This window comes from Corvus cornix, chromosome 1A (assembly GCF_000738735.6).
Source record: "Corvus cornix cornix isolate S_Up_H32 chromosome 1A, ASM73873v5, whole genome shotgun sequence".
Taxonomy (NCBI): domain Eukaryota; kingdom Metazoa; phylum Chordata; class Aves; order Passeriformes; family Corvidae; genus Corvus; species Corvus cornix.
In genome coordinates, this window is record NC_047057.1 from 29,389,976 (window position 1) to 29,416,616 (window position 26,641).

General features: G+C 36.8%; 1 protein-coding gene across 7 annotated transcripts in view; it reads left to right on the top strand.

Moving 5' to 3' along the window:
* The window catches only part of TMEM117 (transmembrane protein 117), a 194,732-nt gene extending 170,618 nt beyond the window's left edge, over window positions 1-24,114 (top strand). For all 7 annotated transcript variants that reach the window (XM_010413606.4, XM_039571327.1, XM_019279911.3 and 4 more), the window contains 2 exons: window positions 12,333-12,462; window positions 22,209-24,114. In XM_010413606.4, coding sequence (XP_010411908.2) covers window positions 12,333-12,462; window positions 22,209-22,846 — 768 coding nt within the window. In that variant the 3' untranslated portion in view covers window positions 22,847-24,114. The remainder of the gene's footprint in view (window positions 1-12,332; window positions 12,463-22,208) is intronic.
* Window positions 24,115-26,641: the final 2,527 nt, after the last annotated feature.

Consider the following 26,641-nt stretch of genomic DNA (forward strand, 5'->3'; position numbering starts at 1 on the left):
GCTCTGTCTCTCTTCCGAGACTGGCAGTTTCACTAGAGCCTGATGAGGTCTAGGAGCTGGGGGACACTTAGGCATGCTGAGTGATGCACACTTTGGGAAGATGCCTGTTTCTGAGCCTAAGAACTGAGTTTTCTCACTCTGTCGCTCTGTGGGGGGGGAGGGGTCTGGAAGGAAGAACAGTCTCTGCTCCCTTGACCTGCTGAATTTCAGATCAGCAGAGGTGAGACTTTTCCCAGCTCTACAGGACTGTGCTCCAGCATCCTGGCTCCATTTTTAGCCTTCACTGAGACAGGGGCCCCAGCTTGACACAACTGTGTTGATTTGCTGACAAAATGCCTAGTTCATATTGGTGATGCTCAGAGTCCAAACAGAGTTGTTATGTAGCCACTTCCATGCAATCTTTCTCAACCTAATCTTTGCATTCATTTTTTTAGCCATAACAATCTCACTTTTCCTCTACACAGTGCTTGTAGGTATAATTAACTTTGAACTGTCAAAAGATCTGGAAATTGAAGTTTTTATTCCCCATACAGAGCTGGTAAACAAATTTCTACAGTGTGTCCCAATGCAAATATACACAATTCTGATGTTTCTTCTGCAAAGAGTGCTTCAGTGAGTACTGCTCACTGGGACTGTGAGAGGCAATCTGTCAGGACAGTGTTATCCAGCAAATGCATTCTAGCTACTATGTCAATTAATGGTTGTCTTTGTTTATAAGATACACATTGCTCCTGGAAATTCAGAAAAATTGTGAGAATCTTAAAAACCAATAGCTAAACTACAAGTTCTATTTTGGATAGAATAACTGTGTCTGTATAGCCACACACAGAACCACACAGGCTAGATGGGCCTTCAGGTTGTATAAGAAAAGTAAATTAAATTATTACTGTGTTTTGTGGCTAAATCATAGAGTTCTATAACATTAAAGTCAGAATGAGAACATGCACTTAGTTTTCCTTGGTGATTTAGCTCCAAAAGGTAACAAATTCTGGTAGAAATCATTGTGCAGAATCATACTCATAAAAAGATAAATGCAGACATCAGTTATATGATTGGTAATTGCCCTTATACCATGAAAATCAGTGAACACTTTCCATGTTTTTCCAGGGAAGTAGAATGTTGTTGTCATTAGTCCCAATTAAGTAGCAAGCCCCTAATAACTCTCTTTTCTGTCAAAGAATGTGTTTCATGGGGCTTCACTCTCTTTATTAGCATAAGGGTTTCCATGTATCTGGTAGGAGTTCACAGGTAACAATTAAGTATTTAGAGTTAGGTATGAGGCAATGTAGACTGGAATAGTATGTTTATCAGAAGGAAGTAGTAGTGCTTGCTTCTTAAATGGTTGCTACAAGAGTTAAATGAGAGATATTTTCCTTGTATTTTGACTCAGCATTTAAAGCAAAAAGTTTGTCAGCTGACTGCATGCAGGAAAACTCAGAAGAGAATTGGGAATGAGAGGGAGAAAATTCAGGAATATTTTAGGAAGGAGCATTTAATTACTAATACTGTTTCCTTAAGTTCTTATTCTGAGTTTCTAACAGAAGGCATGGTCGTTCTAAGTGATTGTTAAGGAGTACTCAATACTTTGATCAATCTTTATATTGGTCAAGAATACAAGGAGACAGGGAAATGTTAAAATTAATTTTGTTTCCTTGATCATCCTGTATCCCCCTATGCTATATTCCTCAGGAGCTTCTAATCTTCTATGGCTCACTTGAGCAAAAACTTAAAAAAAATTATTTTCTGGTCAATGGTTTTTGTATCCTAGATCAGGGAAGTCTGTCTTTTGTGAATGAGATTTGAAGTAGAAAGACAATGAGCTGGAGCTTTCAGCTCTTTTCAGCATCTGCAGGGTCTAGCTGGTCTCCACTATAGTACATGAGAAATGTTATTTTATTACCAACTCAGCTTTTGAAATTTTGCTTGCAGAATCTAGTGAAATTTCATTTTGGGCAGATCACACTATTTGGCCAACCTCTGCTGTCAGGCATGCTGATGCAGACAAACAGCCCAGTAGTCTTTAATTTCTAAATAGGACATTCCTGTAATAACCTATCATGGGGTTCTAAATTGTTTCCCTGCATTATAACTCTCCAACTCTGATTATAGATTCTTTGAAATTGCAATAATACTTGTTATGATCTGGTTTGCTCATATTTCTTTCATACTTGCATATCTTGAAACCGTGCTTTGTACATGCAAGCTAGATAAACCTCAGTAAAAATGTACTGTGTCTGGGGAGACATCATCAAAGCATGGTCTGTGTTTTCTTTTAAAAACATGGCAGCAAGTCTATTGTTCTCTGGGCTCTAAGCGCATCTGCATAATTAACAGCTGAAGTACCCAGCCATGTCAACACACAGTAGGTAGCACTGCTACAGACCAGGACATCTCTGAAGATGTTTTGTAGTGCATTTCTCATATACCTAAACTGCTACATTTAAGTGTGCAATTTTTATCTATTCATTATTTTGGTGAATGTAGATTGCCCAGGACCTTCTGATGAATAATTATATGTTTGAATGAGCGCAGCAACTTCAACAGCAGACATTTGTTCTTTAGACATGTTAGGAGAATTCTAATTGATGCCTTTTTTATCGCTGAATGAAAGAAAGATAAAAGCGCTGCTATAGACTGAAAGTTGAAATAAATTATGTAAAATACATAATTCGCATAATGACTGTCCCTTTATAAATGTTCGCATTAAGTAACCATATCATTTGGGATAATTCCTCCTTGAGGAATGCTGTGAAAGAAAGCTCATTCATTATCTTGACTTGGTGAATTGCTCTAAAGCAGCTCCTCTGATGAGAAAATTGATTTAGCATTTCTTTAAACTATTGAAAATAATGCTTGATTTCTATACTTTCCTGTTCAGAAAGTTTCAGTAACTGTGTCCATTATATGGCTTTGACTAGTTAAACTGAAACTCCTCCAGAAAACACAAATATCTACCTCTTATCTGCATGCATATACACAAGCAGAACCTTGCTTTAAAACCCCACCTGGCCTGTTAATCAGACTGACAGAGTAATCACTCAGCTGCTGTAATGTAGCTCCCCTGATTCATTGATGGCAGTAATTAAAAGTTTTGGAGTTACACTTCTAAGTTTGGAAGCCACGCACTTATCTCCAGGCGAGATACTGTGTCTGCTTACTGCCCTTGTCAAAGTGTCTCTGGGAGCAGGCAACATATCATTTCCCAAAATTTTTGTCAGGAAAGTTCCTAAAATTAAAAATATGTACTTCTGAATTAAGTCTGTCGCTTGTAGATGTTACGGAGGAAGTTGTGGGAGAAAAGACAGTAAAGGGAAAAGCACATAAGTGCTATTGTTCGTGGCAAAGGTTAGAGAGATACAAGGTTATGTGGGTAGGTGAAAGAAAGCAAAATTTCTGAAGCAACAGATGGTGTAAAAGATCATCTTCCCTTCCAAAAAGAGTGGCTCATGGGGCACTTATGATTTTCCTCAAAGAAAATTCTCTCTGAATGGAAATTAGCAAGTTGTCTTCCAAAAGTAGCATCAGCAGCAAGGGGCAAAAGGAATTTCTTGAAGATCAAAAGTAAAGACTAAATAGAAGGGTTGCAGGAGGACATCCTTCAGAAGCATCTGTTAGTTTGGATAACCTTCTGCCAAGAGCTGTATATATGGTTTCTTATCTAGACTGAATTTCCAAATCTTTTGAGCTTGTCCACCCTGTCTCACCCTGTCTCATCTGTCTTTTTTTTTTTTTTTAATTTCAATTCAGTCTTACCTTATGGTCAGCATAGTTGCTATATTTAGATTCAAATGTCACTAGGAGAACACTGTAATTCATTGCATACTACCAGGCTTTGATCTTTGTCTTTGAGATTCAAAAAGACACCTTAATAACATTTTCTCTGCTCCCAAGGATTTTGATGGGAACAGTTGAAATTCAGACCAAACAGTTGTGTTTGCCAAGACCAGGGTGAGTTTGTGCAATTAGAACTTGGTTCACTGTGTTTTTGACAAGCTCTCCCAGGAGGTTTCTAAACACTGAAAACCTTTTAGGATGAAGTTCATGTTTTCTGCATGTGCTTGGCAAAGGCAAGCTCTATTGCTCCAGTATAAAAAGCTGAAATTGTATTTTTCCTCTCTCAGGCTCAGGAAGTGAGGTTTTGCACTGGGTATCAGAGAGGCTGTAGAAAAGAGTTATCTTCCCTAATTTTTATTCACATTGAAGACTATACTTTTGGGTTATGATATTGTTCATTCTCTAAGGGATGTAATTTATGTATGTATAACATACAGAGAGTACTAGCATCACTTCCTCAAGGGATAAGAAAATGAATGGATTTTTAGAGAGGGGAGAGCAGATAGGAAAGAGGAGAGCTTAAGCAAATAATTCTGCAACTATTAAGTGACATACAGTCTCTCTAATAAGAGGATATTTCATCTCAGTGAACTGCAGTGAGTGACTAATGTAATGCTGTGCACTCTATGAAAGATACAGTATAGTAATCCCAGCAGCACACTAGTTTTGTGTTGCTCTTATTTTTACAAAAATAGTAAAACTAGTAGACCTGTATTTACATAGGGAGACTTACTGTTTTCTCATTTTTCTCAGCTCCTGGAACAGATGTGCCTAATGGCCACACCACAGCTTTTGAGGATAAAACTGGAGGTGGAGGGGTAGCGTGGAGGTGGGGTTCAGGAATGGGATAAGTTGCCTTCAGGAAATGAAGTTCTGTTTGCAGACAGTATGCTGCTGGTGGTGGTCCTATTAGAAGGCTAAAACTCAGGACACAGAAAATTATTTGAACTTCAACTTAAAAAAACAAGAGGGAGCTGGGAAGACCAAGTATATTCCATATTACTCTTGTCCCCAAAACAAAAAGTTAAGTACAGATGTCCATGTTTTGTAAAGTCAGTTTTTCTTCCTACAACATTTGCACACAGTTTCCTTTATCTTTCTTTGTATATTAAAACTGATATATTAATTAGCACAAGTTATGAAGAGGAGAATAATTTTGGAAAGAGTTATTACATTGTTTTTAAGGAAAAGGGAATTTGCACTGACTTATTTGCAAACCCCACATTTAAATTCATGAGACATTTCTCTCTGTTCCATATGCATTCAGTGTTTTTACTTTCAGTCATATTCCTAGGCTCTATTGTTTTTCAATATTAGTCAAATGTAGCACGTAATGCTGTTTTGTTCTTCAATGGAAATGTAATATTATTGTTTCACTACCTTAATCACAGCAAGCTGAACCCTGTACAAGCTATTTGGTTTAGTTATACCTAAACCAAAACAAGTTGGATGAAAGTTTCAAACTGAGACCATTGGTTGAAATCTGCCACTTCAGATCATACTAAATACCTAAGGGCAAGTTTATAGTTCTCTTTGGAACCAGACCCAAATTTTGGGGCCTCAGAACAGGTGATGGTAAAACTCTTTAGAGCACATATAATCTGAAGGAATTTTGTCCACAGCAGAGTGGCTCCTCAGTCATCCGTTTCTAATGTTGATGCAGCTGATTTACTTTCCACCTACAGTGAACAATATACAGTAATTCCCTTGCTCCAGATGCTCTTTATTTCTAAAACACCATTTTTATTGTGTTGCAGAGCTTACAGTGAGGAAATACCTGCTCAGGTATTTTACAGCAAATGTTTCTTCTCAGGTTTAGGCAATACTAAAAAACACCATAAAAATTTGAATATCAGGCAACAAGGAAATTCATGTATGTGGATATTTGGAAAGAGAAGGAACAATATACATTTTAATACAGCTGAAGTTACCTGGAGACAGTTGTCTTAATGCAAAATGACTTTGGAACTCTAAATAGAGCTTGCTGTTCTCAAATAGGTACAAATGGTATTAGCAGTGTTTACAAATCCTGAAATGCTCCAGATACCATTTTACTCTTCAGCTGCAATGTGGGTATATTTCTCACAATGCACTGGTATGTGTTTCATTGCATGTACTTCTGTAATGTTCTGATACTGTTGAAGATGATTATACAGCAATATATTTTAAATTTATTATTATTCTCCACATCGTAGTCAGATATTTGGTTTTCTAGGGTACCAGAAAGATTGACTTTTCCATCATGATTTCCCTTGACAGCAGGCTGTAGTCTCAGGATATCTGTAAATATAAGTATTGTGTATTATTAGTGAATGTTCATTTCTCCTATTCACCACAGAAATTGCTTTCATAAAGTGTGTCACTGAGGTAGTTAGAAAAACCATTACAACTCACTGGTGGTTTTGGGAAGTTTCAAGTAGAGAGCAAGACACAGTTGGTGTTGTCTTTTAGAGATACACAATATTGTAACATTACCACTTTATTTATCAGCTTAACAGACTCAAGAATTTACTGGAAAAGTTTTCACTGGTGTTTCTAATCCAGATGAATTATCTGTTCATCTCAACTGAGATCAGACATGACTAAGACACTAAAAAAAGAGTAAAATCTTACAAAAATTGGAGAAACTTAGAGAAAATCAAAGAACATTTACTTTTGAGTATCTTTTTTTAATCAGCATTTTCAGCAGTTGTGAATAGCTATTCAACAGGTGAGCGTGATTTACAATGAAGAGGAACCTCAGCATGTCATCTTAGATGTATGAAATCTCACATTTACCTGGTGGAAAAACTGGTGGACTTGCTCCTAGGACATCCTGGGATTAAGTGCACAGAGGCTGTGCTTTATGGTGCCTGCCACTCCTCGGGAATGGATAAAGTGGTTTCACCTTGCTCCTGTTGGACACTAATAAGTACTTAAAACTTAGAGGGTAGCTGTAGTATACGTCATCACTACTTACAGCAGAAATATTCAGTGTGAATTATTCCTCTTTCCCTATTATATCTGAACAGTATTTATATTATTCTTAGTGTTATTTCATATTTGGTGTGTATAAACACACCAAGAGCTATATTCAAACAGGAAGAGAGATAAAACCATGGCATATTTGTTCACCATTAATTGCTAGTGTTTTCTATTTGTGGTTCCACCTTCTCTGTGGCAGTTTTCCCTGGGTGGAAAGAGGCTTGTGGCTGAGGGATGCGGGGTTGTGTGTGCATGAAGCATGGGGTGTGGTTTGCTGAGGGCTAGCATCCCCCTCCCAGACAGCTAATGATCCCGACTTAATCCTGCTGGCACCTGCTCCTCATCCTCTGGGCTCTGGAGACATGGCTCAGAACCTGCAACAAAAAACACCAAGGAGCAATCCTGCATCCAGCCGGGGCACTGGGCATTGCCAATACACCCCTGAACAGCTATGTGTCCTGGCCTGAGGTCAGGGCAGGGCTGCCCAGGATATGCCTTCTCTTTTCCTCAGATGATGGCAGAAAAGGGCCAGATCATATCAGAAAGTCTGGCTTTGATGCTTGGTTACTATTGCTAAAAATGTCTTTACTTAAAGAGGTACCAAACTGGTGCTGCCAGCTGCACCATAGGGTCTTAAACTAACACCTGGCATTGCAGCAGAGAGTATGTGCATTTGTTTGATCTGGGTAGCTAGAACCAAAGGGAAGATAATCAAAATACCATGGTCTTCTCAGGTTTTTTCTGTGATTCTGCGTTTAATGAAGTGGCTGATGGAAATCAGAGGTGCTGTCTGCCCATTGAAGCACCAGGATGAGCCCCTCAGTGATCTTAAATTCTTCCTCTGGCTGCCCTTTCCTCAATGACTGGAGTGAAATGAGGCAATAACCTTATTTGATTTGCACATGCCACAAAACTTTCTGCTGAGGTTAGAGACCTCTGTGCAGCTGGTTTAAGCCTGCTGGTTCTGGGTTGGCTTCGTGTGCACACACTGAGTAGATGTATGCCACAGTCCCATCCCCCCCAGGTTGGAAACCGCTGAAGTGGATGAATATTAGAAATCTGATGCTGATGGATTTAAAGGAGAAAAAAATCTGTTCGTGCAGTATGAAAGGTACATGTATGAGCTAACAGTATGGTTGTATGGCTTTATTTTTCAAATTCTGCAATGCATTCCAAATTTGGTATTTTGGGCCCTGTTCCTAACGAGGTCCCAGAAATGGCACAGTACAGGCACTTCAGCAATAAGGACTAAAGCTGATGAAGTGAACTTTGCATAATTATAAGCTGAGAACTTTAAGAATATTGCACATGGCACTCATGTCCCAGTGGTGAGCACAGACTGATATCAGAGGCCACAGAGAGAAAATATCATGCAGGGAAACATGATGCAGGCCTGACCTATGTTCCAGAGTGGGAAGTGGGATTTATGGGCTTGTACATTTGCACTGTGAGTGTAGCTGTGAGATGGAATATACCTACAAGGCATCTTGAATTTCTTAGGAAAATGGTTTTCTGGATATTGCTGAAATTAAGTTGTCTTTTCCCTGTCAGTAAGGAAAAAAATTAAAATAACAGAGTCAAAATATTTTGGACAATATTTTCTTAGAATCTAGACAGTAAAATGGCCACTTTGTTGGGTTTGTATTTGACAGCCTGATATTGGCATTAGTCTGAAAAGGTAATAATAATCTACTTTTCTTCGGCACAGTAATAATACTACAGCTATGTTTCTGCAGGTGATAATGTCTCTCTGTGACACTACTCACACTTACCAAAGCTGTGAGTCAAATGAAGCTCCAAAGACTGTTTAATCCCTAACTTAAAGCTTCATTTTCCTAACTGCTGCAGCTGTGGTGACTTCCATGGAAGTCAGTAGGTTTAACTCATTATTTTAGTTTCCTTTTCTTAAAATTGCTTTAAAATACATTTTATTATTTGTTGGGGGTGGTTTTTTTATTATTTTATTTCTGTAATATCATGGGACTGTTCTTAAAGAACAGACTGTATAAACATTCTGATAAAGGTGTTGTATTCAAAATGTTATTTATGGGTGAGGAAGGACCCTTATATATAAAGCCAAGATTTTATTTTTAGTGTTAAATTTAAACAGTATAATCCAAAAATCATTATCAGTTGAGACCGAATCATTACAGAAAAGAATACTTTTGTGCAGAAAGATGTTTCAGTAGTAGTAGTAGTAGTAGTAATAATAATAATAATAATAATAGTAATAATGTCTAAATTCTTATACACACACTTCTTAGTTTCTATTGCTTTTCCTGATGTTTCATCCACCCTCCCTCTGTTCCTGCGGGTCCTGAAATGGGCAGTTTCAGTCTATGGGGTTCAGTGGGAGCATTATGGCATGTCATTGGCATCTGGAGTCCTTTGCTGGGAAGGATATGATGTTCATCAGGATGGTTTATTTTTATTTATGCTAGGAGCTGCTTGGGGCTATCTTTATGTTTGATAACACACGTTTAGACCTTGCCGTTTCCTCCTTGATCTGAAGCTTCATTTTACAGATAAGGTATTATAGATAGTGCCTCGTGTTCGATACTTCTTTGCTCTCCTTGTTACCCCTAAAAGTAGTTTTGCCCAGCCCAGATCTGCATTTCTTTAGCTGAAAACCAGTGAGTTGTTTACAGCTGTGAGCTCTCCAGCACCAGCCTGTGCCCATCTCTCTAGTTATTGCCACGCCATATTACAGTGCTTCAGGGTAGTAAAGGTCATGATACAATTCAGGCGTGCTTCATACACTATGGGGCATATATGTAGAAAATGTTATTATCAGGTAATACTCATCCAGATGAGAAAAAAGCCTTTTTAATAAAATACTCAGATGCAAAGACACAGTCCAGTACAAAATTCTGCATGGTGGAATTTTATCTGTAGATCAGCAAAAGGCACAGTAGGAGCCTTGGGGCAAGGCAGGAGCAGGAGGCCAGATTTATAGACCCATGTTTACTTATAACTAATGCAGAGTTCACAGTTCTCCATTCATTTATTTTCAGGAATATGTAATGTATTTCTTCATATTTATTCCTGGGTGAGAGTATGTATGTGTTAACCAGAGACACCAGTCCAGGGATGTATATTAGAAACTGTGAACTGAAAGTGTGCATGCATAAAATTTTTATGTCTGGGTATTTTTTGAATGCCTACCACCTGCAAGGGGATGTCTACAGATGCAGGCTAAGGGACTGTGCAGCTGGGCAGGTATACCAGGAGTGCATGTGTTGCATTAGTGATAAGGTTAAAAGAGAGCATCCTTATTTCTCTTATCTTCTACATTTGTAAATTGGCACTTTCTGCATTGCTGTAAACATTAAGAACCAGGCAAAAAGTGTCAGATTTTCTCCTGGCTTGTGTTCCTGTTAATCCATTTAACTCAGTATCACAAATAGTTAGCACAAATCAGCTGTTCGTGATTCGGCTGTGCTATTCCCAGATCATAAAACTCTTCAATTTCCCTTCCATTGTAGAAAATGTTGGAGAGCTTAGCAAGTCTTGGAAGTTAAGTTATATGTAGTGATTAATCTTTCAGAGGTCATATAATCACAGAATATCCTCAGCTGAAAAGGATCCAGAAGCCCTACTGCTGGCTCTGCACAGGACAACCCCAAGAGTCACACCATGTGCCTGACAGCATTGTCCAAACACTTCTTCAACTCTGTCAGGTTGGTGCTGTGACCACTTCCCTGGAGAGCCTGTGCCAGTGCCCAACCACCCTCTGGGTGAGAAACCTTTTGACATATACAACATAATTCTCCCCTGACACAGCTTCAGGCTGTGACCCTCCGGTCCTGTCACTGGTCACCACAGAGCAGAATATCAGTCTGCCCCTCCTCTTCCCCTCATGAGGAATTTGCAGAGTGTCATGAGGTCTCCCCTCAGTCTTTTCTCCAGGCTGAACAGACCAAATGACCACAGTCCCTCCTCACATGGCTTCCCCTCAAGGCCCTTCACCATCTGGGTTGCTCTCCTTTGGACACTCTCTAATAGCTTTATATCCTTCTTATATTGTGGCTCCCAAAACTGCCCCCAGCACTTGAGGTGAGGCTGCCCCAGTGCAGAGCAGAGCGGGACAATCCCCTCCCTTGCCCGGCTGGCGATGCTGTGCCTGATGCACCCCAGGACACAGGTGGCCCTCCTGGCTGCCAGGGCACTGCTGACTCAAATTCAACTTTCCCTCGACCAGGACCCCCAGGTCCCTTTCTACAGCGTTGCTTTCCAGCATCTCATTCCCCAGTCCGTACATCCAGGGTTGCCCTATCCCAGGTACAGAATCTGGTACCTGTCTTTGTTCAACTTCATACAGTTGGTCATTGCCCAGCCCTCTGATTTGCCAAGGTCTCTCTGCAGCACCTCTCTGCCTTTGAGGGAGTCAACAGTTCCTCCCAATTTGGTAGATGATTCTTAGCATTGAATATTTATTTTTTTACATTAAAAAAAAAAAAAAAAGGAAGCTTACCATTCCTTACAAAACTGAAAATTAAATCATGGAATTGGTTCTCATGGGGAGATGTCTGTGCTGGAATGGTTTTCCTGTGAAGGAATCACAGGTCACTCACAGAGTTCTTCGCATTTCGGATTCCTTTTTTTTCAGTAATTCAGGTGCTTGTTGCACAAGCTTATTGGCTACAAATCCAGGTGTGCATGGGAACAGGGGCAGTGTGTTTGTAACAGGAGATCACCAACAATCTGCAGTGCACAGAGTAATGACACTGGCAGTAATCATACTGATTCTAGCACTATTGCTAGGCTTTCAGTTTGGGCTCTAATGAGCCATGCTATCATAGCCATTTTCAAGTGACTGAAGGTGGGTGCAGATAACCAAGTGAAAAATTCCTTTAAATGCAGCTCTTCCCCAGCTGGGTTACCACACACTACCAAAATATGCATATTGCTAGGTAAGAACTTCCACATTTCCAACATTACCTTGTCAGCTGAAATATGGCAGTGGAGAAAACTGTGTTTGGGTTGATTCAGGCAGACAATGCTGAAGGGCCTGCACTTGCAGTGATTGTTTATTTAAATGTTTGAAGGCAAAATACAGAAAATACCCTGCAAGTTGAACAAGTAGAATGCAAATATATGTAATGTTTGAAAGGCTCAGGCCTTCTTTGCCAATTTTGTACCTGTAAAATGTTTGCCAAATTACAAGTAACTAAAATTGTAAGTAGCATAGCAAGGTTTTTATATAGGTATTTGTAGTATTGTCAGGTTTTAAATAGATATTCTTATCCATAGACTGTTTTGTACTATCAGCTGATAGGGTGGGTTCAGTATTGTCATTCTGAAGTGGACTTTTAAAAACATAATTACCTGGAGCTGAGGTAAAAATTATATTGTAATATCTAATATAAATAAGGCATTCTATTTCAAGTGGGTCAGTCAAACTTAAAGTAAGAAAATCCAATAATGAGAGGTTTAAATATAGAATATTTCTCCTTTATTAATTTAAGCCATTTTAAAGGCAAAAATATACCATGAAAGCTTACTTTTATGCTCTTATTTTTCTTTTTTAACAGGACTGGGAGTTTCCGCATTTTATGGGTGATGTTGAAGTGAATCTTCCAGGCTTGCCCTCAGCACACATGCAATTTAAAGTACCTTATTTCCAAAAGATACTGAAAGAGGAATATCACATACATATAACAGGTGTGTAATCTTACAGATTGTGACACAGTCACAGAGTGAACTGCTTCTGTGTAATAAATGTACGCTACCACAGTCTTAAACATGTATTTTGTATGTGTGCGCCCCAGACTTTTTTCTATCTCTTTATCTGTCCATATCCATATTCTCCATATATAAACATCTCAAGGAAATGAGGAACCCATATCTTACAAATCAGAGAGGCCTGCTGTTTTTCATGGATTTCAGCAACTTCTTGTGACAATAAGTAATACACAATGTAGCTTCAGACATCTTTCATCTAAAATTACTCTCCCAGGGAAATTAGCAGCTTATTTCATCTTCAAATCTCTTATGCTTTCAGATGCCTTTGCCATGATTTATGCTAATATCTTTTCATAACTTCGGTCATTCTCATCTGGCAAAGGCCACTCATAACCATACTTTCATCAGTCATCTAACGAGAAGCAGACAGTTAAATAACCTCAAATAAAATAGTATTGCAGTTATTCAAATGGATGATACATACAGATAAAAAGTACCTGATCCTTGCATATTGTGAGTCAGTATTTTAATAACGGTAGGGAATGAAAAAGAGAAAAAGGTTAAATAGGGATAAATATTTTGGTTTTACCTTCAAGCTATACAAAAGGAGTATAGCTCCTCTCTCTACATTGAGAATGGATGGATAATAATAGATAACAGAAGAATGCAGGTGTGAATTGGCAGGGGTCTTTAACTGCTAATATAAAAGGTCACAGCACATGACGCCACACAGAAATAAGATAGATGAGGGTAACCAAGGACACAGCCATATGAAACTCCTGCAGACCAGGGACAAAAGGAGTGTTCAGAGATGACACAAAGATAAGGCCAAGAGCTAGCAGGTGAGTCACAAGCTCAGCAAACAGCAGAAGCCAAGGGAAGAAAATGTGTCAAGGAAAGAATTACGCCAGCACTGAGTTGAGGTAGACTGAATGAGGCCTCAGAAAAGGTATTTTCAGCAGAGAATGCAGAAATGAAATTAAAAAACAGAAAAGAAGATAAAATTAGTGCAGAAGTTACTTGTTGGCTATTGACTGAAAGAAGGCAAATGGGCCAGCAGGAATTATAGAGGGAGGGATAGAAAGTTTTTCAAAATCGGATGTAGGTGCCCTGCTGGAATGCTGACAGAGAACAGCCAGCCAGCAAGGAGAAAGAAGAGCAGGTACACATTGGAGGGAGACCATCGAGCCATTAGTGGTTTATGGAACAGGATAAAGCAAATGATGGCCCAGTCAGTGACTAGAAGCTGTAGGGTGAAAGGAGATATGATGTGTGCATGATGAACACATTTTTCTCTCCCAAATGAGCAAAAAGAGAAAGGAGAAGAGGAAAAAAAATGTTTAAGCATCAAATATTTTATGTGAATTATAGGTATGGAATTCAGGGATAGCAAAATAGGTTTTTTTTCTTTTTTCTCAAGACTAGGGAATGAATTTGGAGGGGCTCAGTACCACAAAGTTCCCAGATGCTGTACTGTTATTCCATTGTATAGGGAAAAGTAGTGGAATGGATGCACAGAGGAGCAGAAAAAATGACTGAGTCATGGCAGGTTGGGTTGTGTCACCAGATACAGAAACTTGGCATATAATTAATGGGTGGTAGAAGAGGAATTGAAGAGCAAAAGACATTTTTGTATTGTAATAGAGACAGGGACATTGATGATAATCAGGGATAATCAGAGAATGAACAAGAGCAAAGAACATAAATTAGTGATCGGAAATGCAACCGCTAGCAGTGCTGCTGTTTGAAAACAAGCCAACCAAATAAAACCAATATTTATGCATTGTAGTCTTCTGCAGAGAGGACTGGAGTCCTTCCTGATTTTCTAGTGAGAAGGCATTCTTTTAATGAGGATGAGATAATGAATGAAGGCTGAGGAAAATTTTTCCCTGCTCAGCATTAACAAGATCCACTTATTAGATTCGCTAGACAAATCAATCCATTTGATTGCATATCACGTATCCTGTCTACTGAGTGCCTGTCTTATCTCAGTGCTACACCACCCTTTAGGAGATCTAATAAACAGCCATAACACATGGCACAAGAACCTCCCTTTGGGAAGGTTTTGCTTGAACCATCTGTTCTTGCCATCAGTTCTTGTCTTAGGTTAAGGCATCATCTTGGATAAGTTTCAAGCTCTAGTTACTGTTTGGATGTGCAGATACTTGAATATTCTACTCAAATCAAGGTGCTAATAAAAGAAAAAGCTGGTTATATATATATTTATATAAAATTATATATTTTATAGATCTATATAATGATGAATATAATCCAATCTAAAATGAGGGTAGAGAATGAATGCAACTGCAGCAGGTGACATGGGGGTAGGACAATGACAACGGCAGGGAGCTCACTCTATTTAAGCACTCTTTAATACATGGAATCAAGAAGTTAAATTTAACCATAGGACTTCTTTTAAGTAACAAACAGGAAAAGATCACTGAGGCCTGAAAAACATTTATTTTAGCACTAGCTATATAGCTAAATCTAGGCTGTAAATCTATGACCTGTGCTCTAATTTTTAGAAACTGGAAACCATATTCTCCCAAGTAGCAAGGAGAAAGAAAGCATGGCTGAAATAATATTTGCCATCTTTTTCCTGGCAAATTTTATTCTTTATTAGTTCTTACACAGTCTTAGTCACTGTTGATTGATCTAAATAAAAGCAGCCCTATCCAATAGTGTTTTTTCAAATAAGCAATGGTCCCACAAAGAAGCAGCTCTAAGGAAAGTGACACTCAGAGGAGTAAAGGACTTCAAGCCACCATTCTGTTGGTCTGTCCTTAATGGCTTTGTGAAAGTTCTGTACAGATGAAGAATTTCAGTTGCTTGGTCTGTGTTGCCAGCTCTCCTGATTTTATCACAAGTCTTAAGACAGTTGCTCTTTTTCCTTTTTCTTTCTCTTTCTTTCTCTTTTTCTTTTTTCTTTTTCTTTTTCTTTTTCTTTTTCTTTCTCTTTTTCTTTTTCTTTCTCTTTTTCTTTTTCTTTTTTTTCTTTTTTTTTCTTTTTCTTTCTTTTTTTTCTTTTTCTTCTTTTTCTTTTTCTTTTTCTTTTTCTTTTTCTTTTTTTCTTTTTCTTTCTTTCTCTTTCTCTTTTTCTTTTTCTTTCTCTTTCTCTTTTTCTTTTTCTTTCTCTTTCTCTTTTTCTTTTTCCTTTTCTTTTTCTTTTTTTCTTTTTCTTTCTCTTTCTCTTTTTCTTTTTCCTTTTCTTTTTCTTTTTCTTTTTCTTTTTCTTTTTCTTTTTCTTTTTCTTTTTCTTTTCTTTTTCTTTTTCTTTTCTTTTTCTTTCTTTCTCTTTTCTCTTTCTCTTTTCTTTCTCTTTCCTTTCTCTTTTTCTTTTTCTTTCTTTTCTTTTTCTTTTCTTTTCTTTTTCTTTTTCTTTTTCTTTCTTTTTCTTTTCTTTTTCTTTTTCTTTTTCTTTTCTTTTTCTTTTCTTTTTCTTTTTCTTTTTCTTTTTCTTTTTCTTTTTCTTTTCTTTTTTCTTTTTCTTTTCCTTTTCTTTTTCTTTTTCTTTTTCTTTTTCTTTTTTCTTTTTTCTTTTTCTTTTCTTTTTCTTGTTTCTTTTTTTCTTTTCTCTTTCTTTCTTTTTCTTTTTCTTTCTCTTTCTCTTTTTCTTTTTCTTCTCTTTTCTTTTTCTTTTTTCTTTCTTTTTTCTTTCTCTTTTCTTTTTTTCTTTTTCTTCTTTTTCTTTTCTTTCTTTTTTCTCTTTTTCTTTTTCTTTTTCTTTCTCTTTCTTTTTCTTTTTCTTCTTTTCTTTTTTTCTTTTCTCTTTCTTTTTTCTTTTTCTCTTTCTTCTTTTTCTTTTTCCTTTTCTTTTTCTTTTCTTCTTTCTTTTCTTTCTTTTTCTTTTCTTTTTCTTTTTCTTTTTCTTTTCTTTTTCTTTTCTTTTTTCTTCTTTCTCTTTCTTTTTCCTTTTTCTTTCTTCTTTCTCTTTTTCTTTTTCTTTTTCCTTTTCTTTTTTCTTTTTCTTTTTTCTTTTTCTTTTTCTTTTTCTTTTCTTTTTCTTTTTCTCTTTTCTTTTTCTTTTTCCTTTTCTTTTTCTTTTTCTTTTTCCTTTTCCTTTTTCTTTTTCTTTTTCTTTTTTCTTTTTCTTTTCTTTTTCTTGTTCTTTTTCTTTTTTTTTTCTTTTTCTTTTTCTTTTCTTTTTTTTCTTTTTCTTTTTCTCTTTTCTTTTTCTTTCTCTTTTTCTTTCTCTTTTTCTTTTTCTTTTTCTTTTTCTTTTTCGTTTTGTTTTTCTTTTTCTTTTTTTTCTTTCTTTCTCTTTCTCTTTTTCTTTTTCTTTCTCTTTTTCTTTTTCTTTTTCTTTTTCTTTTTCTTTTTCTTTTTCTTTTTCTTTTTTTATTTTGTTTTTTTCTTTTTCTTTTTCCTTTTCTTTTTCTTTTTCTTTTTCTTTTTTTCATTTTGTTTTTTTCTTTTTCTTTTTCCTTTTCTTTTTTCTTTTTTTACTGTTTTGTCTTAAAGACTTATCTCCTGAATTCAGTGACTAAATGCAAATTTCAGATTTCATAATATAAAGATCATGATTGCAGAGAAAAAAAATTGAAGTTTGCTTCTTCATAATTCAATGTCCAAAAAGGCAGATAAATACAACACTACTAACTATACTATTTTAACCCATACTACTTTAGACTCATAACATGCTTTCTTAGGCCTGACTTGTGATTTCTGAATGTTGTAAGTTGGATGGAGGTAATATTGAATTAACATCTGACTCTAGCTGATATGATTCAGTGTAATTTTAAATTTACTATGAAAAGCTTATCTTATTTTTACTGGTAACTGAGTACCTCATTTTACTCACATTTCATTGCATCTAGGAACTCCTTGCAAGCATCTACTGAGTATTAAATATTTTCATCCTGTTTTGATAGCCACTTTTTTTTATGAACATCAAAAATAACTTCAATTCCTGCATCTGCTTAGCTCATCTAGATTTCCCTTGACAGATGGTTCGTTGCAAAGTATGTGTTTTCCTTTTTAGGCTGATGTTTATGAAAATACATAGTCTATCCTAGTTTCTATAATACCCAGGGAAATTTGTAAAACTTAAAAGTAAATTTTGTTACTTCAGATTCTTTCATGGTTAAAAGGCACTGTGGGGGCCTGCCTCGTACCCTTTAATAGCAGCACTGGAAATCCAAGGGCATCTGCTCTCAAGAATGCAGATAATGTTCAAACAGAAAATGTTAAGGTTTAGGTGTGAAAAGAAATGGGAAATTTCTCTGGCTGTTTATAACATGTTTCTGAGGGCTGATCTAGCCCAAGTGCCCTTCCACCCAAAGGAGAAATCATCACCTTCATAGCTGGGGTGTTCCCGGCATGGCTGGTTCATGGAGTTAAACCAGCAGTGTGTCTAGATTCAGCCCAAGCATTGCCTACACAGAGCAGCCTGAGGGAGTCCGTAGGCAAAAATAGAAAGGTTAGAGGTAAAAACAAAGCTGGCCATGCACACAGACGTGAAAAAAACCTCAGAGGATTAACGTCTTAGATCAGCTGCGAGTGGTCTGTCTGCATGCGTGTATCTAGCTAATAACACTAATGTGACAGAAGATAGGAAGAACATTTCAAACGTTTTACAGCAGTGTCTGAATGGTTTTAGACAGAAATTACAGTTGAGATAGGAGTCTAAAGTCAACATTTCCCCCGCTAGCCTCTGGCTGTGGTTGCACAGCATGAGGCTGCTTGCGTCTAGCCTTATTAAATGGAATTTTCACATTACCTCTTGACTTCAGGAGGGATGCTGAGGACTGCCTTCTACGTGAGATCCTTTTCTTGGGAAATGAATAGTCTGTTCCAGACTATACAAAAATAAAATACATACAAAAATAAAACTGCTCCAGAATCAGCAGCTGGTTTGGAATATTGGGATATATTCCAAATGTTGTGTGTGGGATTGCCCAAAAATCTTTTTTGATGGTGAAACAGTCTTGTTCAATTTCTGGAAAAGGGGAAAATAAAAAATTCGTACTTCTTTCAGCATGAGAAGGCCCCTGACATTCATGTGCAGTGTACAGCTGTTCAGCTTCAGCAGGGAGGGGAGACTGTTTCTAAGCAGAGTTCTGTAAAGGCTGGGGTTCAGAGCATGGTCCTATGATGCAGGTCCAAACTGCCACAAGTGGAGATTATTCTAGAGTCAATGTTTCCCTTCTGGTGAGTGCTCTAGCCAGGAGGATACAATCCTCTTCAACAGACATGCTTTCTCAGAAAACAGGAATGAATTTTCATCCCCAAATACTGGTTGTAGTCTACAATTCCTATAAAAACATTTCACATTTTGCGTTACAACCTGGCAAGGACACTAGTCTAGTTAGTCTTGTCTAACTGCATACCTCCAGTTTTTCTTTCAGAGGATATTTGTTGCACCAAATTGCTGTATTGTAACACATTTCCAAATACACCAAATCAGATTCTGAACTCTCCAAATATTATGTGTAGCATGTAGGAATGTCAGTGCTGTGAAAGCCAATTATTAACCAGGTCTTTTTTTTAGGTAGAACATGGTTGAACAACACAACCTATTTTCCCACATGACTTTCTTTATTGTTAACTTCGTTGAAGACTGGATAAAATCCTTTTCAGTTTGCTGAAATGGTTGACTAGCCTTCCAGTCTTGAGAGCTGATCTTACTGCATCCTTCCATTTCAAGTTTTGTCTTTGAATAAATCATTTTCCACCCAAGAAGGGCTAAGTGGGGTCAGGTATATGCCAGTATTCTTGGCCACACAAATTTCACTGAAGTAGAGCCAACCCTAAAGCAGCAGTGATACTAATGCTACAGAAATTGGCTAAGAGACAAATTAAATGGCTTCCTAGGTAGGGCTCCATTTTCCCTTGACATTTTTCACCTGGAATGAAGCTTGAAATATTTTTAAATAAAACTAATATCTCTAGCTTCATAGGATATTTATTATGATCCTTTGCAAAACTACAAACTTGAATTTGTTTATGCTCAAAATCAAAGGTCATGATTGACTTTTAATTTACCTAGCTTATTTCCTATATAAGCTTGATATATGACTTAAAGTTTGCTAATGATTATGCTAAAATTAAGTTGCAATAGATAATCATTTAATATACATAGATTATACACATATAAAGTTATAATGTTAAACTTTGGTTTAACATTGAGAGACAACATTGAGAGACTTTGTTCAATATATTAAGTCTCTGTATAACCATAATGAACACAATGACACCTTTCTGCTCCAAAACATCATGGATCTAGAAGGATTGTTTGCTTGGTTTATTTGGCTGTCATGCCTGCAAGTACAGCAGTGAAGTACATGTCTTGGAGAGGGATAGATGGCAGAGGACGCTGCATTCTTGAAAGAGGTAAATACTTTCTGTAAGTACCCAGGACAGCACTAACTCAGTCATTTTGTGTCTAAGGAGATTAATGCAGCCCTTGGCTACAGGGATTACTGAGTAGGAGCAGAAAGATGTCATTGTGTTCATATATGGTTATAGTGAGACTGTTACTCATACACAGCCTTTGGTTCTGGTGACAACAGTATTCCAAAGGAAAAGTCATAGAGCTCATCAAGCACGACAGTGATGCAGAGGATGGAAAACTTGTCTAGAAATGAGAAATTTAAGTAGTTTGGAGAAAATCCACTATAGAACAGCAGCTGTTCTCAGTCGAGCTGCCATTTAGACACTCAGGTCTCTGTTCATCTTCGTTAGATGGGGTGATGGACCTAAGTGGTTTGTATAGCCCACACAGACCCAACAATCCCAGCAGCAGAGCTCAGAGCTTTGTTTCTGCCTGCCTAATTTTGACTAGAAGCTGAATGAGGGAGTTTCAAGTTCCTGGTTTTTATGAAACAGGAACAGTGTATCTTTCTTAGATCAGGCGAGCACTTAAATTCTTAATGTAAAAGGGGTGGAGCATTTTTTAATTTTTATTGTAATTTGTGTTTAGCCTATTTTTCCTAAGGAAATGAGAATTATGTGATTTTTTTTCTGTGTGTGGGCTCGTTTCACTCTGTCAAACACTCAGCATCAAATAACTTTTGAACCCACAACCATTTTCAAAACATTTTCAGACAGTGAGAATATGAAAAATAGCAATATTATCATTGTGTCCTAAGAAAAGGTGGTAAGGTAAAGAAGAATCATCTAAGTTAGTGCCCAGCTGAGGAAAAAGCAAGAAGTAAGCCATTATATTCTACTTGACAGCAGCTATTGATCAGTGAATCCTATGTCTTTCTGTTGAAAGATAGACGTGATGGGGAAACTAGAAACATGAAATACATGGCAAACATCCACAGGAAACATCAAGTTACATTGTATTGTTTGTTATATTATTTCATACTTTAGCATCACTTTCAGTCTCTTGGTGTTGATTTAAGAAACTTAAATATTATAAAATGTGGTGATGATATTCTGAAAAGATACTTTTCTTTAACATGTCATTTATCATATTGACAAAATCCCAGGGAGAAATCACAGAACAATTTTGACTGGAAGGGACCCTAAGAATCATTCGGTTCCAGCCCTTCTGACATAAGCAGGGATACCTTCCACTACACTATTTTGCTCAAAGTCCCATCCAACTTGACTTTGATAGAGGAGCTTTTCAGGAATTACAGGATGGTTGTCAAGGTCTTTTCAGTTCAGTTTTGTTTCTGGACAGTGACAATAACACAGGAAAATGAATGTTCTTGTTCATTTTCAATCTCTTTAATCTAAACTGAAAAGAACTATTAAACATAATTGCTGAATACAAGAAATTAGTCTCCTTGCCCTCCTGAAGAATTCTGGTTATACAATTTGAGCACACATACTTTCAGGAACTGGAATCCGTTAATTCTTTGCAAGTCACTAGCCTAAGTAATTTGATAGATCCTCTGATACATTTTCTTTTTCACTTGAAGCATACTTAAATATGATTCTAGCAGAGTCCAAGATCATTCATCACTACCAGGAACATTCCTCCATGTACGTATTTTCACTTAATGCTGACATGTAGATTTTCCAGGTTCTTGGCTGGTGGCAGTCATCACTGCAGAGGTGAGATCTTAACATATGTCCAACTAGAATGTGAGACATGCTTTGACTATGAAAATAGTATAATTTGTTTTGTGTATTCATAGACACAGATTATAAGAAAAGCTAAGCTGATTAGACTCTGAAGTCTACAACCAGCCCTTGCTATTTCTCAAGGGTGTGATATCTCTAAATCAGTTTGTCTGATTGCCCGTACCTGAACATACCTGCACACCATGGTTGGTATATCCAACAACGTAAGTATATACTCTTAAAATTCATGTAATTACCAACCTCAAAAACCTCAGTCACTTCAGTAATTTCTGGAATATGTGGTTCTATCAAATATGGCCTTTTCATGGAAAATTTCCATATGAATATTTTTAAAGCCCTAGAATCAATGCTTTTTAGGTTTATTGATCTAGAACACATCTAGTGATCGCACCTAGTGATCACACCTGGTGATCTAATCAACAGGTCACTTACAAACTGTAATGTCAATTGAATAGATATACTGCTGTGTTTGTGTCACAAAATTATTTTGTGTTCAGACCTAACTGTGAAATACTAAGGGATATTCAGCATAAATCTGACTGTGGTGGAAATTTATTTACAACTTTGCTTTACAGGTTAATAAAAAAGAACTTTTTTTCTCTGAGTATCTTTTAAGTATGATGGCATTTGTACTGCTTCTAAAATGGATGTATCAGATGACAGAACTTTCTTTTTCCAAACAGGCAAATGGTTTAACTATGGAATTATCTTCCTTGTTTTAATCTTGGATCTGAATATGTGGAAGAACCAAATATTTTACAAACCTCATGAATATGGTCAGTATATCGGCCCTGGACAGAAGATCTACACAGTGAAGGACTCAGAGAGCTTGAAAGACCTTAATAGAACTAAGTTATCTTGGGAGTGGAGATCCAATAACACTAACCCATTGACGAACCGGACCTATGCGGAAGGGGACATGTTCCTGCACAGCAGATTCACAGGCTCTAGCCTTGATGTCAAATGCCTGGCTTTTATTCCAAGTTTGCTGGCTTTTGCTTTGTTTGGTTTTTTCATCTGGTTCTTTGGACGATTTCAGAAAACTGACCAAGGCATGGAGAATTTAGACAAATCATACACAAGAATGAAACGAAAGTCACCATCAGATATGGGAATGACACGAGAAAATACACAGGTGTTAGAAGAACCATTGAATTTTCAAGAACCCCATCTGGTATCCATAAAATCAGACTTAAGTGAAATAGTTTTTAATTCTTCTCTCCTAACTTCTGAAAACTTGAATGCACAACTGAATGAACAAGACAGTCCTTTACAGCCAGTACCAGAGCCCTCTGTCCCTAAGAGTAATCCTGTGACATAGAGGCACAGGAAAATCAGTTTAAATAAGCAGTTACTCTAAGATTTCAGTTTTACCTTTTGTAAGTTAAGATTTACATAGTGTTTAGAATAAGAAACTCAACCTATACCAAGAGGTGCTCAGCATGCTTTTTCTAGGAATTTTGTTTTTTATTTGTATTATAGTACGTGCCTATTGTATATCTAACATTCCTTTATAGATTGCTTCCCAAAAATTGCACAAGCTATTTATTAATACATTACCTTAACTGTATAATAGTGTATTAGATGATTACTTGCAGGTATAAAATTCTACCGTGGTGGTGCCTTGAGACATTAAACTGTTTTTTAACTCAACACTAGATGTATAGCACAGTTTTTCTCATCTGTTTTGCAAAGTTTTTTGTATATGGTTGTTTCAAGTATCACTTGATGTCTTGACAGAGTAGGTAAATGTAGTTATTCCTAAAGAAGGCTTTCTGTTAGGGCATCACAACTTGACTTTGTTATTCACTCATCTGTGAAGTCAGAGATTTTGAAGACCAGACTGCAGAGAAGCATGTTGATTACCTTTTAATTTTTCTGGCTAGCTGCCAAACACAAATACAGATTTATTATGCAGTAAACAGCAGAGGCATAATCCAGCATGGGTCACTAGTTGTGAAAATATGAGTTTCTCCATCAGTAATAGCAATTATGTGATAATGCCTAATTATATTTTTCTTAATTAAAGATAAACTGCTCCTTGATTAAAAGTTTTGCCCTTCACCTTTTAGAAACAGAGGTGAAAATACATGGTTGAAGCAACTCTCTCCATCATCACACCAACCCTATGCAACATCAAAGAGCCAATGGAGTGATTACAGTAAAGGACACAAAGCCCATTAAATCCAGTATTTTTGCAATCGAGTGCAGATATGGTCTGGGTATATGTGAAACGTACATAAGAACACACTGCATGTAGTCTAATTTCCCAAAATACTGAAGAAATGTTTAAGGCTTTTAATTAAAATAAATTAATAGTTGAATTTTATTGCTCTTTTTTTTTTCCTTTTATTTTCCTTCATTTGTTATCCATGAGTATTCATAACCTGGAATCAGAAATAGGGAGAAACTGGGGTTTTGCTTTTTTGAAGGGGACTTCGTAATGTGAATTTCTCTATTGTATGATCAAACTATGTGCACTAGAGAAACTGCATATCTAAAACATCAGAAGGACTGATTTGCCTCTAATTTAGTTCTATAAAATTGCTGTTACAAGTTACCAAATAATAAGTCACTTTTAAGACTGAATTATTTCCCTGTCACTTTCTGGTGGTGTTGTATTTTGTCTTTGTGACTTTTTTATCTCTGTTGGTTTTGATCTATCTGCTTTTAAGTTTTTAGAATACTGAATTTAGCATGCGTAATAGAACCATGCATTTATTAACTGTCACTTGAGAGCCAATTTTAATAACCATCATTCAACAATTGTTTATTATGAGGCAGGAACACATTCTGTTAGTTTTGCAATTTTTAAAACATTTTACCCATGCATTGCCCTATTTAAATTCACAAATATTTCTGACACTAAAAAAGACAGACAGCATCACAGTGATGTCAAAATCAAATAGTTTGTTTATGAAATATTTAATATTTTATCAGGAAAAAATTCACTTTATAATCATACTAATTTTTTATCCATTAAAAATTATGACTAAACCGAAATCTACTCACTTTTGCCTACTGCAGCCTATAAATCTGTTTAATTGACTTACTATATAATCAAAGACAAGCCATTAATAAGTAATGATAAAACAGTGTGAGATCCTGCTTGTACTATATAAGAGGTGATATACTGATGTTTGATATTCAAACAGCATTTAATTTCTTAAGTAGTTACAGAAATAGCTGTTTAATTTTGCAAATACATGCTTCTCTGTATGTTTTGAACACTGTAAAACCAAGTACTGAAAATCTCTCATTAACGCATTTCTCTATTTGTGCAGACTGGTAGTTAAATACATTAATATGTAGGCAGAAAAATGAAAGAATTACTTGAGCTTTACAGCCTGCATGATTACTTGACTCTTGAAACTGTTATTAAGCAACTGATTTCACAGCTAAAATAATTCCTTGACCTCGTATTGAGTTAATGCTTTTAAGGTCATTATAAGCCGCCATGAAAGAGAGAAAAGCATCAAGTGATCCTAGATTTTGCATGAGTATTTACATTAATGGTCAAGCATAGAGACTGCTTATATCATGAATTCATAAGAAGCTTAAAGATTCAGTGTAACCACTCACCATGGTCAACTCATTTAGTTAATTAATGGAGAAAGGACTTCTCAGTCATATAGGAGTCTCATTTGTAATCACAGACATAGATGGAAGAAGAGAGGAGTATTTCCATTCTCCACTCCCAGTGTTAAGTTTGAGAAGCCTGAGTTAGGTTGCCAGGCTTGCCCTAAGCACCTTCTGAAAGAGGCAGAGACTTGGGAGCTGAACACCCTAAAGATTCAGTGCCTAACTCTGCATTACTGAGTAGTGCAACCCAGCAGGAACAGGTTTGTGGAGTGAAACAGTTGGTGCTGAGGACCCAGTGCCCACAGGTTGTGTATTTCAGGGTTTTACATCTGTTTAGCTCTTGTTTGGTCCTAATAGAGTGATTGAACGATAGTGGCCAGGGTACATGCAGAGACCACATGATCTGAGTTAGAGGAGACTAAGTGAGCACAATCACAACTGCATTCCTGAGCTGTGCTGCTAATGCAGAGTCATTCTCAGTCTTCTTCCCAAAATGGAAATATTCCTCTCCAAGCACATTCAGTGTTGTCAACTGTTGTTCACTTTGAATATTCTGAAATGCTTCGCTAACTCAAAACAGTCTGAACGGCTTTCTAGTCTAGTACCCACAACTGGGACCTTAATATGGAAATCTGACCTTTTCCTGAAAGCCCAAATACTGGACAAAATTTTTAGGCTTTTGTTTCTTTTCCTGAGGAAGTTGAAAAATCCACAGGAGAGGAGAAATGAGGAAGTGTCAGTTTTTTCACAAACTACACATCTCATTTCTGCCCTCTATAATGAACCCTCTAGCAGCTGCCATCACTACAGGGCTGGCCTGTTTCTGCTTTGTCAAAGATCAGATTTGGTACAATACCTCTTTTTTTTACCATAGATACATTGCACAGTGATGGATGATAGAAACCACCTAATATAGTGTATATATAGAAGACACATCTCTAGGATAAGCACATAAGATTTATGACCCCACAGGTGCCCATAAATTGCCTTAGCAGTCTCAACAATTATCTTTACTGAGATGGAAATGACATGAAGCAAATAGAAGGTAAGAATTTTTGTAGAAAGTACCTTAAATAAAATATTCATGCTTATGGAAGTGTATGGATATCTTCAAAAACCACATGTATAAAATGTATATGTGTATATATATGTTAGGAGCCTAGGGATTACTTGATATTTGGGGAAAACTGCTGAGTTTCTCAAGGCAATTTACTACTGTCCTTTTTATGCTACATTGCTCCATCAGTTACTTATTCCAGGTTGTTTCATCTCCTCTGCCTCTACTTATTTTGCGGAGAAAATACAAGACCAAAGAAAGAGCATTTAATTGCACTATCTGCTTCCCCAGATTATTTCTTTGTCTAATTTATGCAGAAACTAATTTTTTTTTTCTGTTTTAAAAGATTTCTTTCTTTTCCAGCTAGTATTATCATACTTTGGGCTACTGGACTGTATTACAGTATGTGTTAAATTATTGCTTTTTCTGCATTGAATAGCATCCATCATGACAACCACCTGGAAACAAAGAGCAGAC